Source organism: Dipteris shenzhenensis, chromosome 17 (assembly GCF_047967505.1).
Source record: "Dipteris shenzhenensis isolate YYH24624 ecotype China chromosome 17, Dip_SZ_1.0, whole genome shotgun sequence".
NCBI lineage: Eukaryota > Viridiplantae > Streptophyta > Polypodiopsida > Gleicheniales > Dipteridaceae > Dipteris > Dipteris shenzhenensis.
In genome coordinates this window covers 6434141-6450968 of record NC_141612.1, presented here as the reverse complement: position 1 = coordinate 6450968, position 16828 = coordinate 6434141, and the positions used below count along the sequence as shown (strand labels likewise).

At 49.6% G+C, this 16828-nt stretch overlaps 1 protein-coding gene and 1 pseudogene across 1 annotated transcript in view; one reads left to right on the top strand and one right to left on the bottom strand.

Annotated features, from left to right (window-relative positions):
• The window catches only part of LOC147891592 (pentatricopeptide repeat-containing protein At4g39530-like), a 39886-nt gene extending 23571 nt beyond the window's left edge, over positions 1-16315 (top strand). The window contains exons 3-4 of the mRNA XM_087387997.1: positions 12232-14624; positions 16222-16315. Of these exons, the coding sequence (XP_087244123.1) occupies positions 12232-14619 (2388 nt within the window). The 3' untranslated portion in view covers positions 14620-14624; positions 16222-16315. The remainder of the gene's footprint in view (positions 1-12231; positions 14625-16221) is intronic.
• Positions 1753-7849, bottom strand: LOC147891593 (uncharacterized; annotated as a pseudogene).
• Positions 16316-16828: the final 513 nt, after the last annotated feature.

Genomic DNA, 16828 nt, shown 5'->3' with positions numbered 1-16828 from the left:
CTCTACCATCTTGGATATGTTTAAATGCTATGTCTCAGATCACAAAAGCAAATGGGAGCATTATTTGCCTTTGCTGGAATATGCTTACAATAATACGGTTGCACATAAAATAATAGGTACCTTTTGGGCATTAACTAAGACGCCTAGCCTGGTACCCTAGGCCAAATTCAGTGATAGTTAGTTTAGACACTTCCCCATCACCACCACGTCCCCGTGACATACCCCCTCTTGAAACAGCAAACTATCTTGTTTGCTATCCCAAAATTACAGCAAATAGAAAAGGGTGTCACAATAGGCATAAAATAGCCCATAATCAATAGTAGTACATCACATGAAGTACCAAAAATACAATATACATACAGCTGGACTGTAGATCCATCCGTATGTCAATGTATAAACCAATTGGAGTGTCATGATCACTCATCATAGAAGTCTCATGGCAGAAACATTGTCTGTATAGATATCCTATGAGCTTGTCTACACTTGGGTGCGGAGGTGCTACCGCCCCCATGAGCATCCGGTAATGCTCTAGACATATGCTCTGCTGAACCGGCATGAGAGACTACCGCAGTAGGCTCGAGACTAAATGCCTCCAGATAGAGCTGTAAAACCTGAGGTGAATCTGCCAATTCACTCTCTTCCATCCAGATTGCATCATTCGCAGGATAGTTCTTGCACTTCATTGGATAGCATCTGGCAACTCTACCATTAATTTTCCATTCCTTGTGTGCCACAATCTGCTCAGGAATCAAGACCTCAACATCCTTCCGTAGTGAAGGCCAATAAAAGTAGTGCTCTACTGCTTTAACTGTAGCCTCAATACCTCTATGCCCTGCATACGGTGGGGCATGACTTTCAGTGAGCACCTTATGCCTCAATGGCTGCGTTACACATAGCTTTCCATGCATCATCATAAATCCCTCCTTAAATGTGTAATGATCATGCCTATTGCCCTCCATAAGCTGATGATAAATACGTGCAAAGGCATCATCGGTAGCATACTGCTCCTTCATGGCATCTAGCTCATTGTGATAAGCAATGGTAATTTCAGATACCTATGGTTTCTAGGACATAGCTTCCGTACGTGGCCTTCTTGAAAGTGCATCAGCCACTACATTTTTCTTTCCAGCCACATGTACAATCTGAAAATGAAAAATGGAAAGGAAGTTTTCCCATCTCATGTGCTTTTCTGATAACTTTTTCTGAGTGAGAAAGTATCACAACGATTGATGATCAATTTGCACATAAAAATCAGCACCTAAAAGATAGTGCTTCCACACAGTAAGAGCATGAATTATAGCTACCAACTCTTGCTCATATACATTCATGTTGTGTTCAGCATCTCGGAGCAGCCTGCTCTCATATGCAACCACTCTGCCTTCCTGCATAAGTACTCCTCCAACACTATTGCCGCTTGCATCACATTGAAGAACAAAAGGCTTTCGCAAGTCTGGCAAAATGATGACAAGATCTGAGCATAGCTTTTCTTTCATCTCATTAAATGCTACAATTTCTTTCTTCCCCCAATGGAAAGGCATTGCCTTCTTTTGCAAAGCATGTAAGGGTGAAGCTATCTCAGCAAAATAACGAATGAAGTGCCTATAGTATGAACACAAGCCAAGAAAACTACGAACTTCTTGTAAGTTCTTCAATGGAGGCCAATTCTTGATTGCCTCTATCTTGGCAGGGTCCATTCTCACTCCATCTCGTAAGATGATGTGTCCCAAGAAATGTATCTCTAGCATGAAGAACTCACTCTTTTTGGTGTTGACCAGCAAATTGTGTTTCTGGAGTTCTGCAAATACAATTGCCAAGTGTTGCCTATGCTCCTCTTCATCTTTCGAGTGCACAATAATGTCATCAAAGAATGTACCCACAAACTTCTTGTGCTCTCTGAAAATGCGATCCATCATACGATTGAAGGTAGCAGGAGCATTGGTCAAACCAAATGGCATAACAAGAAACTCGTAACGCCCAAAAGTGGTCTTGAAGGCAGTCTTATGTACATCTTCGGGCCTGATTCATATCTGATGGTAACCACTCTTCAAGTCAATGCGACTGAAGATGGCTGATCCCTCTAATCGATCCAAGATATCATCAATGCGTGGAATAGGAAATCGATTCTTGATAGAGATCTTATTCAAAGCCCTGTAGTCAATACACATTCTCCAAGATCCATCCTCCTTTTGCACAAGTAGGACTGGAGAACAGTATGGAGAAGAGCTTGGCTGAATCAGCCCCTTTTGTAGCAATTCATTGACCTGACACATGATCTCTTGCTGTGCCGCACTCACCCTGTATGGTGGTCGGTTAGGTGGAGAACTGCCAGGAATGATATCAATAATATGATCTTCTGGCCTCTCAGGAGGTAACTCGTCTGGGAGTTCATTTGAAAAACAATCTCGAAACTGAAATAAAAACTCAGTTTGCTGTTTTTCCAGCTTGGACAAATCAGAGTTATCCTCATCAGGTTCTTTTTCTTTAACAAAAATCAAATACGCAGAAAGATGCTTTTTCATTGTAGAGGAAAACCGCCGGAGCGGATACAATTGGGACTGATTCTCCCTTCGAATTTACATCAATGACTTGGGTTTTACCCCTATAAGTCAAGGTAAGCTTCTTGTTATGTGTATCTATGATAGCATGCACACGGTACATCCAAGGCATCCCCAACAAAACATCACACTCAGGTAAAGGCATCACATAGAAATCCTCATAGTCCACATATCCCTGAATGTGAATCCGTAGCTTCCCTATGATAGGAGTGATAGGGGTACTAAGCTCCGGATTAGCCATGTTGGCCTCACAAAGAGGACCAATCTCCTTTGGTCGAAGACCCAACTGAGCTGCAAGTTCAGGAGTAATGAATTTTGCTTTGGCTCCTGAATCAAAGAAGTAGAGACAATGCTGATCCCGTAGTGCTCACCCCCAATAATGTCAGGTATATGGCCAGCACTTGGCTTGGGCTTCTTGCCTCTGGGGTCCTCTCTACGCCCCTCGCCGCCCGACGCCCTACCTTCCTCCTCCTTGCAGTCTACTCTCACTGCTCGACGCCCTACCTCCCTCACCGCGACGCCCTACCTCCCTCACTGCTCAACGCCCCCTCGCCGCTCGACGCCCCTCGACGCTCAGCCCCCCCCGCTCGACGCCCCTCGCCGCTCGACGCCCCCCCTGCTCCCTCGCCGCTCGACGCCCCCTCGCCGCTCAGCCCCCCCCGCTCGACGCCCTACCTCCCTCGCCACTCAGCCCCCTCCCTCGTCGCTCAGCCCCCTCCCTCGCCACTCAGCCCCCTCCCCCCCCCTCGTCGCTCAGCCCCCCCCCCCCCCCCCCCTTTCCCACCCCCTCGTCGCTCAGCCCCCTCCCCCTCTTCGCTCAGTCTCCCCCTCCCTCGTCGCTCGCCCCCTCCCTCGTCGCTCAGCCCCCCCCTCTCCTGTAGCTCTACTCTGCCCCCCTCCCGTAGCTCCACTCTGCCCCCTTCCTCCCGTAGCTCCACTCTACTCCCCCCCCTCCCGCAGCCTCTGCACCACCCCCCCTTCGCGTAGCCTCTGCCCCACACCCTCCCGTAGCCTTCCCGTGGTCTGAGGGCCCTTGTCTGCTGCAAGCCTTGGCTTGCCACTGGCCTTGCGCAGGCCTGCGCACCCCTACAGCAATGCTGCACAAGATCTACCTCCCCTGGAAATCGTGCACTTGAACAAGTCCTACAATGGTCCACAAACCCAAATAGTCTCCGAAGCCAATTGTGGGAGAGATCACCAAGCGCATCTCCAGGAGTGGATTAGCAATTGACAGCCAACCAGCCTTGAAAACATCGGGTGCAATGGACACCAATGCAGTTCTTTCTCCTGTAGCCATCATCTCTACTCCAATCACTGCCCCCCCCACCACTGTACCACTCAGCCTGCCCCCCAGAGGAGAGGGTCACAGTCCCTCACCCCCCACGCAGCTTCCTTCTGTCTCCACCACTCTTATGTCCCCCCTTCCCCTCACCCAGCAGCCTTTCTCCACTCCTCTGCCATATACAGCTAGCCTATCGCCCACGCCTCCACAGCCATACGCCATGTCCCAGTTTGCACCCCCCCGGGTCCCACCTGAGACGATAGATTACATCTTTGCGGAGCTACATCGACTACGGGATCACACCGTAGCACAAGACCAGCTTATTCAGAGCATGCGCCAGGAGATCACTCACCTCCGTCAGGAGGTTGTCTCTCTCACTGCTACAGTCACAGCGGCCCCGCGCACTACACCAGAGGTAGAGGAGCGGATCGCTACTATCCAGACTGCTATTGCGGAGACTACTAGATGGGTGGACGTTGCGAGACGGGCACCCAAAGCAGCAGTCTCAGCCACCATCGCCGAGCAGGAACAGAGGGCCAGTAAGGCTCTCAACATCCGAGTACGAGGTATCCCCCGCGCAAATTCACTCACCCCCTTAGCGGACGCGACTGCTTTTGTGACCTCTACCCTCGGCCTCGTCGAGCATGGGATCGAGCATGCATGGCGCACAGGACGGGATCCCACGCGCCCACAGCCACTCATCATCCGATTTAGGGATACTCAGGCTCGACTTGCAGCACTCAGGCAGCGTGCTACACTACGGGACCACCCTACTATCTTCATGGATGAGGATCTCACACCTATGGAGGTGGAAGAGCGGCACACCCTGCTTCAGTAGCGAGATGTAGCCCGTCAGGAGGGGAAGTGGGCTGTCGTCGGAGATGGCCGCCTGTTAGTTGGCCCCCGCCGCCGAGCCCCACTAGGTACTCCAGACATGGTAGCAGACTCCCCCCCCAAATAGGGAGACATGGTCTATGAGACTCAGACTCAGCACACAGTACCCTTGGCATGCACCGTATGGAACTGTAATGGTACCCTCTAGTCTGACCCTGGGAACTTCTCAGAGTCATACACTGGACTTGACATCGCTTTCTATACAGAGACACATGAGAGCCCCGAGCGCCCTCTCCCCTTGGTCAGTGGCTATACCCGGGAGTCAGTATTCCGTGAGGAGACCAGATATACTGGGGGGGTCAGAGGGTCAGGCGGAGTTGCAGTACTCCTTCGCTCAGCGCTCACGAGCTTGACATCTGTGGTTAGACGGGATGCCCATGCCCGTTACCTATGGCTCCGATTCCGACGCCCCTCCACACGTGACCTCTTTATTGCAGTCTGCTATTTTCCTCCTGAGACGTCACATTTCGCAGGGATGCTTCGCGAGGATACGGGGGTATCCCCCTATCTAGATCTCTACTCAGACATTGTGGAGTTCTCCAGACGCGGAGAGGTCCTCCTAGTTGGGGATATCAATGCAAGGACAGGTGCACGTCAGACATTACTCCTGGATTTCCACTCAGATCCGGTCCTATTACCTGAGATGGATACAGAGGACTCGGGCTTCCCTCGCTCCTCGGCTGACAGTCGTGCTCCCGTTACTGGGTATGGGCAGGCTCTTTTGGACCTTGGACGTATACATGATCTGGTCATCTACAATGGACTAGATCGGTGGCCTGCCTCCTCTGGTTTCACATGTTTCCCACGGACACTTTCCTCTGGCACACCTACGCACGCACACTCTATGATATCCCTGATCAGCCCCCTCCCGACCTCTCAGCCACCCCCCGCCCCAATTCTTGTATCCTCTTCACATCCCAGGGAGTCACCCACGCAGCACATAAGCTTCATAACGGTCGAGCTAAGGATCATGAGGGCCTATGCACAGAGTTTGTTGCCTATGGCATCAAAACTCTAGCCCCCATCCTGGCAACACTGTTCAATGAAGCTGTCTGTCACGGTTCCCCAGAGCCTGGACCCTGAACACTATCACACCCATCCACAAAGCAGGAGATCCCATGGATCCAGGGAATTACAGGACCATCATGGTTGGACATGTTATGTCCAAGATCTATGCATCAGTGTTAGATGGCGAGGTCAGTGCTCGCGCAGAGATACAGGGGCTCAGGGCATCCGGACAGGCCGGCTTCAGGACGGATCACTCGACTTACGATCACATTTTTACACTTAGAGGGATCATTGAGGAGGCCAAACACAGGAGACAGAGAGTATATTGTTGCTTTGTGGATTTCCGCAAGGCATTCGACACCGTTCCCCGCGCCCGACTCATCAGACGTCTGCAGGAGTTAGGCTACGACTCGGCGATTATCTGGGCAGTAGTAGCTCTCTATGAGCGGGTGACGGGGCAGGTCAGGATTGGCACCAGCTGGACCCCAGAGATCACGAGCACTATCGGAGTCAAACAAGGATGTCCCGGGGCGATCTGCTGCTCCACTGTAATATCAATACCAACCTGGCAACCGAGGTATCTCGCTGTCTGACCCCTTGGTATCCATCTGAAGCCAAAATCACTCCCCCACTCACGGATCGCGTGTGTCTCCTCCTGGCTCATGAAGAAACCTATAGAATTTGTCTAGTTGATCCGCGCACCCGAGGCCTCGCAGTAGATAGCCAAGGCTCCCCTGACTCTCTCCAAGCTCCGTGTGGTGCCCTCAACATACAAGGCCGTGTCATCTGCAAACTCAGATTCAAGCAGTTCCTCCTCCTGGCGGATTGAGAGCCTCAACCCTGTGAGGCCTGCTACCTGTGATCTCAAATAGTAGCCCAAGGCTTTTGCCATGAAAAGGAAGAGGAAAGGAGCAAGTAGGCAGCCTTGGTGGACCGAGCGCGAGAGAGGAAAGGCCTCGCCCGTATGTCCTCTGATAAGCATCTGGCTAGAGCTCGCCGCATAGAGCGTTGAAACTCCTCTGACCCATCTGTCTCAAAAACCCAATGTCTGCATAGTGCCCTCCAAGAAGGACCACTCCACCCTGTCATAGGTCTTCTCAAAATCCAAGAGAAGGACGGCCAGCGGCTGTGACTCCTCCCTGGACCAATCCACTGCCTCCCAAAAATTAAAGATGTTGTCCAGGATGCTGCATTCCTGGACAAACCCCGTCTGTGTGTCGTGGATGATGTCCGTAAGATGGGGCCGTAACCGCAAGCTCAAGACCTTGGCGAGGATCTTGTAAGTGATATCAAGCAGAGTGATCGGTCTCCACTGCTGAATGTCGGACCTATCTCCCCCTTTTGGGATCAAACAAATCCAACCCCTGCTCAAGGAGTGCGGGAGGGAGCCCGTGTCAAAAATCCCCTGGCATGCTAGTTGGAAAGGGGTGGAGATGATCTCCCAGAAGTTCCGAAAGAAGGCTGGAGTCAAGCCATCTTCGTTGGGACACTTTTGGGTCGAGAGAGCCTTGAGGGCTTCCCAGAGCTCCTCATCGGTGAAAGGCAGCTCTAGCCTACTGCATAAATCCTGTGAGACCACTGTCGGAACGTGATCCCAAACTACCTCTCGAGCCACTAAACCAGCTAGAGTCATCTTCTCCATCTGAAACAGCTGGTTGTAGAAATCTGTGGTCAGGTCTAGTATCTCCTGCGGGTCAATGTGCATGATGCCCTGCGGATCCCGGAGACGTTGTAGCTGTGTGCTTGCCGAGCGAGGCCCAATGGTCTGAAAGAACTACTTCGTCATCTTGTCCCCCTGCTATAGCCTATACCCACCGGGCCCAGGTCGAGAGTGATAAGAGAACTTAGCCCGTCGGATCTCCGTGTCCTAAAGCTCAAGGCGAGCGCTCTCGAGCCTGTCTCTAAGCCACTAGGAACCTCGGTCGTGCTCCCTGAGCCGCTCTATGGAGGCGAGGTCCCTCCTCAAAGCCTGCTCACAATCCTGAAGCATCTTTCTCCGCCTAAGGGCGTGAGCCTGTAGCTCCTCACAGCTCCTTTGGATCGCATCGGCCACCCACGAAGCCCAACCCTCGCTCGGTATCATCTCTAAGTGCTCCCAAATCTCCGCCATGGCCTACTGGATCTCCTCATCTTGCAAGAGGTCCTCTGGGATGCGGACCCCCTTCTGGGGGAGACCTCGGCGGGGCTGCTCTAAGTGAAGTACTACGGAAGAGTGGTTTGACATCGTGATACCTGCCAAAATCCCGGTAGAGCCGCCTCTGTGCAGTGCCCAATCCCCAACGTAGAAACGGTCCATTTTCTCAAGCAGTCCATTATGTCTCCTCTGTCCAAAAGAGAATAGAAGGCTGCTAGGTATCCTGTTGAAATTTGGCTCTCGCCACGGGTCTCTGCCACTAATCATGAAAATGAACTGCTCCGAGGTGCTACGCTCTGCTGCAGGCATCTCAACAAATGAGGTGCCGCCCTGCTTGTCTTCCCTTAACTCCAGGTTGTTGAAGTCTCCTCCAACAATCCAGGAGTCTATGTCCGGAAGACTCTCTGTCAGCCTCCTCCAAAAGGTCGAGCGGTGCTGTCTGCATGCTGGGGCGTACACGTTCAGGATCCCAATCTTGGACTCTCTTGACCTGACTCCCATTCAAACTACCCGTCTAGGGATAAGCTCGCCCTGGTCGTAGACCTCTGGAGCCAAAGTCTGTGAAATTGAGATGTAGACCCGTCCGCTCCATTCGACTGCAAGGGACCGGGAGGAGGTGGTGACGCCGTCTGATGTCTGCTGCTGAAAACAATGCTCCTGGATCAAAAGGATATCCACGGACCGTCCTACAATGGCCCTCTGCAACTCCTGCCGGAGTATCAGGTATTGCGGCTGACTACGAGCACGGTCGTGGAACCCGTGCACGTTTTAACTCACTATGGTCTAGCTCATGAGGACGGGGGTGCAACAAACAAGGCTCTCCTATGCGTGGGTGCCTGTTCCAGAAAGACTACCCAAGTGACTTGGCTGGGGGTTTTGAGGGCGAATAGTCCGTGTTTGTGCGACGACGTACTAGGGTGGATACCGGCTCAATGCCGATCTTCAGTGCCCACTTCATTGTGAAGGAGACTTCCACCCCGAACTGATCTGCACACTTCTGGAGGGGCCAGTAGTATGCATGGTCCACCGTGGTCTCAAGCGGCAATCTCATAACTCTTTGCCACCAAACCACATAATGGCTCCTCTCATGTGAAGCTCAGCTGAAAATTCACCTCTGCCCCAAGGGCGTACCAAATGTCTAGTCCCTATGTTCCCATCCACTCATCCATCATGTGTTCTATCTCGTTTCCCATAATAGCATCAAACACCTCTGGGGTCCACTTCTCCAACCCTGTGGAGACAAACTAGATGCTCCAAACGGGGTGTTTCTGAGAGCCCATTGCACTGATCAAACCCCCCTGCCGTGGCTGCAAGATCATGAGCATTACCTCCAACGGTAGAGAATAGGAGTTCGGGATCTCCAGGTAGTTCCAGGGTCCCAGCCTCTAGAAGTCCCGCGGTAATGGATGCCCCGGCTGGAGGTGGGGGGCGGCTCACCTAGAGGACGAGCCCCGTCTCTCTGCCTCCCTCCCTGGATGGGCTTGATGCTACGGTGAGGGAGCAGAAGGGGGACGTCTTACCCTTGCTTGATGGCAGGGGTGCGGGGAAGGGGGAGGAGGCACTTGGGGGTGGCCCCAGGGGAAATCTGTGGCGATGTGACCCATCTGTGTGCACCGAAGACACTGGCCTGGCAGCCCAGAAATCTCCACATGTTGGCGAAGTGTGCCCCCCTCGAGAGTCTCAAGGAGGATCAACTCTGGGAGGGACTTTGGGCTCTCAACCACCAGTTTGATCTTGGGGACTCCATGATCTACTACAACTAAGGTGGCCGACTCTGGAGAGGACTCGAGCACCGTGCCAAATGCTCGACCAATGGAGGGGAGAATGGCTCTATACTCCTTGGAAAGCGGAGCGTAACTGAAAAATGGGGAACATGATGTGTCGTGTCCATGTCCTCCATTGTAAACCCGTGATACCAGGGAAAGAGGTAAACTAGGTGCGGGCCAAGGAGGATGGGCTCTGCTCCACGAGTGTCGAGGCAGTGTCGGGGGAGCTCAGCTGGATGAGGAAAATGCCTCTTCCATAGATGGTGACCTCTTGAATGTGGTCACCCTCTAATGCCAAGCTCCCCTGTATCCACTCTTGCACCTGTCTCCGTGTAGGCGTGAGGCCCACAATTCTACCCATGAGCACCTTGTCCTAAAGGGACTGAACTACCTGCTATACCTATTGCTTGTCTGCTGGGGAAAGAAGAACCTTAACGGTTGTGGGAGTCGAGGGTGCTGCCATAGAGCCCCTCTGGCCAGACCAAGGGTCACCACCGAGATTTTCTTTCACCTGAACAAGCACAAATGCTCCCGTTGTAGGGAGAAAGAAGAGAGAAGGAAAAGGAAGAAGAGCGTTCGAGGGGGGAGGCAGAGGCGAGGCGAAGAGGCGGAGGAGAGGGGTGGAGGAGGCGGGGGGGGAGGTAGAAGGGAGAAGGGAAAAAGGAGATAAAAGAGAGGAGAAGAGGACGATGAAGTGGAGGAATGGAAGGGGGAGCGCCTGCGGGGAAGGAAGAGGTGGAATAGGAAGGGGGAAGCGGAGGAGAAGGATGGAGGGGGGAGGTGGAATGGCGGGGGGAGGCACTCGAGCGAGAGAGGCAGGGAGCAGTGGGAGGTTCGAAGCGAGCGGGGAGGCGGAACGGCGGGAGGGGAGGAGTGGGGACAGAGGAGCAGCAAGGGGGGCGGGAGAGCGAGAGGGTAGAGGAGGCAAAAGTGGCAATAGACAGTTTGTTCTGTCCAAGAAAGATGCAAAGCACTTTGTGATGCCGCCTCAAAAAACAATGCAGTAAAAGATAATGCTTGAATACCTCCAAGGTGCCATCGTACAGGGACCCAAGGTAAAAGGATCTACACATGATGCAGAAATTGCACAGGACAAGGCAAAACATACAACCTTGGTTCACGGTCGTACAGATGAGAGAGGAAGTGGAGTGGCTGAGACACATGCGGTAGCCTTGGATGAGGGTATCACACACATGGATGGTCACTTGGATGATGTAACTCAAGAAGGTGATGGGATGCAAGAACAAGTACAACCCTTGAGTACACTTAAAGTGTAAGAAATAGAGGAAGAAGCAGGGTGGTCTAAAGTAGTTTTGATAGAGCCTCTAAAAAGTAAACCACAACGCCAAATGCTGAAGGTGAGTACTTCGCGAGCTACGATACCAAATACTCAAAAAAGAGGTAGTTCATCTAGGGTGGAGCGGAGGCTCCACAATCAAACTGTTGAAGGTGCACAGATCAAATTTGATCTTCCACAAGCTATCACACACCATGTTTCTAACAGAGTCTGCTCCGAACATTGACCCACACTGGTTTACTGCAATCCCTCAGTGGATAGAAAGCCTATTCCTGAGGGATTTCAAGAGTCTCTTCCAAAAGTGTTTTTGCAAGCCAACAAAAGTCTAAAAATTCTACCAATGAGGAGATCTAGAGGGCTTCCAGCCTCTAAGACTGAGCTGAAACTTCTTGGCATTACTGATTGTTGAGCGAAAAAAACACCAGAAAGGCGATGGGTGAGGTCCGAAGTAAAGCCGCACGCATCCAATCCCTAGCTTGTAATTTGGCTGTGTGGGACCCATGAATGAGTTCGAAGAGGGTGGTGAAGCTCTCAAAACTCCACACCTTTTTGCAATTGCAACAACTCATATTTTCAAAAGATGCACGTTCTTGGGCTGGTGTAAGTGTGCGGGATTGACTGAATGGGTCACCATTTGTCAATCGAGAGTGGAAGGCCGATTCAAACAGTTGTCCATTGCTTGGAAAAGGTTGAAGGGAGAGATTCTAAAGGAGGTCTAAGGAAGATGAGAGGGCTAGAGCTAGAGATTCTAAAGGAGGGCTAAGGAAGATGAGAGGGGAGCGGCTGAGATAGGCTGAGAAGGGGAGAGGAGTGAGGAGGGGAGAGGGAGTGGCTGAGAAGGAGAGAGGGGAGGGGGCTTAGGGCTAGCAGCAAGAGGGAGGGGGATGGAGCTGCTGTAGAAGAGGGGCAGCAAGTAGAGGCAGCTGTGGGTGGTAGGAGTGCAGTTGCTTGGGGAGGAGAGGCTGGCGAAGTGGCTGGAGGAGCTGGGCAGTGCGGGTGGAGCAAGGCAGCTGCAGGGGAGAAGAGGACTGCGGGTAGTACAGCAGTAGCCGCGGGGGTAGGGCGGAAGTACGAATCAGGACGGGCGAAGGGGAAGCTGTGTGAGGCAGCTAGGAGGGCGGGGAAGGCAGCAGGGAGAGGCTGAGCACGATGGGGAGGAGCTGCAGATTTCCAATTGCTGTCTGTATTTTCATGTTTTTTGCAAGGAAATCTGTTTTTTTCCTCCCAGCAACTAAGGCTGGTTATTTAAAATGTTTTGTGATTGGCCTTGCTAACCATTCTTTGTTTGAATGCAGAGTGCTAGGAAACGTATATTTGTTGCAGTTCTCAAAGCTTGTTCCAGCATATCAGCCCTAGATGAGGGTATGCTGATCCATGCAGATATCATTGCAAGTGGCTGTGAATTAGATTTATATGTTGGGAACACTCTTATTGACATGTATACCAAATGTGGGAGTCTTGACAGTGCACACAGGGTGTTTGACACATTATTAAAGCGAGATGTTGTTACATGGACTGCTATGATATCAGGAAATGCTCTGCATGGGTGTGGTCATGAGGCTCTCAAAGTTTTTCACCAAATGCAAGAGCAGGGTCTAGAGCCTAACGATGTCACACTTGTCTGCATTTTAAAAGCATGTTCTGATATGGGAGTTCTACATTGGGGAAAGCTAATTCATGCACTTGTACTGAAAAAGGGATTTGAGTCCTATCCATCTGTCGGGACCTCCCTTATTGAAATGTATGTCAAATGTGGGAGCCTTCAGCATGCACAATGGGTATTTGGCAAACTGCCTGAAAAAAATGTTGTGACATGGAGTTCACTGATTGCGGGATATGCCCAAGCTGGGAATGGCCTGGAGGCCTTCCAACTGTTTCATCAAATGCAAAAGGAAGATATGGAGCCTAATAATGTCACATTTGTGAGCCTTCTGAAAGCATGCTCCAGCATAGCAGACTTAGATCATGGCAAGCTTACTCACGCTTTTATCATTAAAAGAGGCTGTGAGTGGGATGTCTTTGTAGGGAGCACCTTAATTGACATGTATGCCAGATACTGCAGTCTTAAGGATGCCCGCAATGTCTTTGACAAATTGTTGCAGAGAAATTCTGTAAGTTGGAATGCAATGATTACAGGATATGCCAAGGATGGTCAGGGTCAGCAGGCTCTCCTGCTTTTTAATCAAATGCAACAGGAAGGTCTGAAGCCACACAATGTCACATACATCAGCCTATTGAAAGCCTGCTCCAGCATAGCAGCCCTGGATCATGGCAAGTTGATCCATGCTCAGATCATGGACAGTGGATGCGAGTCAGAGTTGTTTGTGGGTAACACCCTTGTAGACATGTATGCCAAGTGTAGCAGTCTCAAGGATGCACGCAAGGTGTTTGATATATTACCAAAGCGAGACGCAGTAACATGGAGTGGAATTATTGCAGGATATGCTCGACATGGCCATGGTCATGAGGCTTTACTGCTGTTTCAGAAAATGAGACTGGATGGTTTGCAGTCAGATAATGTGGTATTTGTCTCCATCCTACAAGCATGTTCTAGCATAGCCCACCTTCGCCAAGGCAAAGTTGTTCATTCTCTTATCGTGGAAAGTGGTTGCGAGGTGGATGTCTTTGTTGGGAGCACTCTCATCCACATGTATGCCAAATGTGGGAGCCTTGAAGATGCACGTGAACTTTTTGACAAATTACCAAAACGAACTGCAGTAGTATGGAGTGCAATGATTTCAGGATATGTTCTGCATGAACTTGGTCAGGAGGCTCTCAGCCTTTTCCAGGAGATGCAACAGGAGGGTCTGGAGCTAGACTGTGTGACTTTAGTTAGCATTATGAAAGCATGCTGCAGTGTAGGTGCCCTACATCAGGCCAAGTGGATTCATGGTCATGCCATTGAGTGTGGTTTTGAGTTGAACTTATATTTTGGGAGTGCTCTCATTGACATGTATGCCAAATGTGGCAGTTTGAAAGATGCTTGCAAGGTGTTTGACAGACTGCCAATGCGAAGCATTGTGACATGGAATGCAATAATTTGTGGATGTGCCCAATGTAATGATTACAAGTTGGCCTTGCAATTTTTTCAGGATATGGTACAAGAAGGCTTGATGCCAAGTGATGTGACATTTACTTGTCTGCTCTCTGCTAGCAGTCAGGAGGCTTTAGTTCATGATGGTTATCACATCTTTAAATCGATGCAAGATATTGGTATTAAACCAAACCCAGACCACTATAACTGTATGGTTGACCTTCTTGGCCGTGCTGGGCACCTGCATGAGGCAAAAGACCTATTGAAAACTTCACCATTTCAAGGCAATGTTGTGGGATGGATATCTCTGCTTAGCCAGTGCAGAATATATGGAGATGCGGAAGTAGGAGGACTGTGCTTTGATCATGTACTTATGCTGGATCATAGACATGCTGCTGGTTACATGCTTATGTCATGCATTTATTCTGATGCTTGCATGTTTGAGGCAGTGAGAAAAATACAGGAGCTGAAGACTTGTTCACGTGCCTGGAAAATGCCAGGCAAGGCTTTTATTGAGATTAAGAACAAAGTCCACAATTTCACAGTGGGAGATGGAACCCATCTTGCAACAGTTGATATATATGCATTGCTGAGAAGGTTGAGTGTGGAAATGAAGGCACATGGATACATACCAAAGTGGGAAGTTTAGGGATGCTCCCCCACCACAGAAAATGCCACACGCTGTTGTGGAATGTAACAACTCAGGTACAAGGTCCGAATTGGAGTGCCATTTTTGAAAACATGGCTTCGTTCTATTTGTAAAAAATTTGCAGAGCCCACAATTTTCTTGATTTTACATTGAAAGCAAACTGCACCAAGAAATCAACAAGAATCTGCATCCTTTCTTTTCCTTAGCACATCTTTTCAGATGCAGTCAATATGTCATTTATTAGAAAACACAATAATTTTCAACATTAGTAAAGGAATGAATATTTTGGCAAATGGCAAGAGTTTCCTCTCCGTTTCTTGCTAACATACACATAACCAACCAAGACAGTTTCCCGGGTGAAAGTTTGATTTCCCAAAATTTTATTTTACCTTGAAGGCATCTCCTTGAAACATAAAAATCTATGGTTCTGTGTAAAGAAAAAACAAGTCTCATCTTCAGAGGTTCGCCCATCTCAAAAACTGTATTCCATTTGTCTTTCACAAATGTTATTCGTTTTATGCATTTATTGTGTTGAAATCATCAGTGAACTTGCACTAGTCACTGACGTGATCATGTTTGGACCACAATGCTCTTCGTCTCCCAAGTGACCACAAAGCTCATGGTCACCCAAGTAACCAACACAAGACCAATGGAAATGTTGGTCACCCGAGTGACCAAAAAGTGCTCAGTCATCTTAGTGACCAGCATGAGACCAAAGGAAATTCGGTTACCCTAGTGAACATAAAGTGTACCCTGGTGACCATAAAGTGCTTGGTCACCTAAGTACTGATACTGGTCTTGGCACTGGTACTAGACTAGTCATGGTACTGTATTGGACCTATTATGGACATTCCTCAAGTATAGCTAGTATCTGGATACTCTCTGTACAAGATTGTTGGTACTTAAGTGACTTCTACCTATTTGAAGGTTCAACGAATTGCCATTATGCTAACTGACACACCTATGTGTCATTGCAATAATTTTTTTAAATGTAAAAGTAAGAAACTAGCAACTGTAATATATGTACAACAATTCTAACCCAACTAGAGTCACCAACTTGACATAATACTGGTCGAGAAGAGTGTTCTTTTTTCACCTGTGGTCCATTGACAGGTGCATTCAAAAGTTTTCCTCTTAGGATTGCCAAGTAGATGCCCCCACTTGGAATGATCTTGGCGATAAAGAAAGGGCCTGTCCAGCCACTAACTGAAACCGGGCTTCGGGAAATCCAACCAACAAATACTTGACTTTCAGCCATAAAGAAAAATATCCACGACACACAAAACAATTCCAAAGCCAATATTGAGGAGCTAGAGTGTTCCTCTGTCTTTGGTTGTTCCTCATGAGGCAACATCCTGTGCTTTCACTAGTCAACATCTTGGCTGAATTCCCTTAGCAACCGGTGGCCTCACCTCTTGAGAGAGAAGGTGATATACCTAATCCCAGCATCATCCAGAACAACCACAAGTCTCACCCCCTTGAGAAAGGTTGTGATATCCCGGCAATAGAACCACTGAAACCGGCCTTCGGGAAATCCAAGGAGCAATGAACAGATAACAACTAGCAAATACTTCACTTTCAGCCATAAAGTAAAATATCCACCACGACACACAAAACAATTCCAAAGCCAATATTGAGGAGATAGATTGCCCCTGTTTGCACTAGACACCAGATTGGCCATAAAATTTAGTGCCCCTTTCGGTATTTCTTTATCTTTTATTCAGAAGGCAACTTTTTGTCCTGCTATGCAAACAGTTCTAGTCTCATAGCGACCTTTCTTCCGTATTTGGCTTACAAGTTCTAACCTGGCAGCTTCAAGGGAGTCCTGGCAGGAAAGAAAATCAGCCAAATTTGTACTGGCAGCTCCAAAGGAGTCCTAGCAGGGAAGAGACCAGGAAAACAGTCAACCCTGGCTGATCCTAGCTCACAGAAAGGTCAGCTGCAGCAAGGCGAGAAACTCTCAAGGTTCTGAGACAAGTATAGGGCTTGTAGGAGGCAGATAATTGATGAGAGGGCTCTGGAAACCTTGGAGCAGAAGCAAGCAAGTAGGCAAATCGATCTAGAGTAGTTCCCAAGCAACCTGACAATCAAAATTACATCAATAGCCCAAAAATGATTTCCTTTTGGTACCCTTCTGACCCCTGGTAATCCAATCCTTGAAGGCAAAATTACCTCCCCAAAAGCCTACAACAAAGATTTTGTCGAGTTC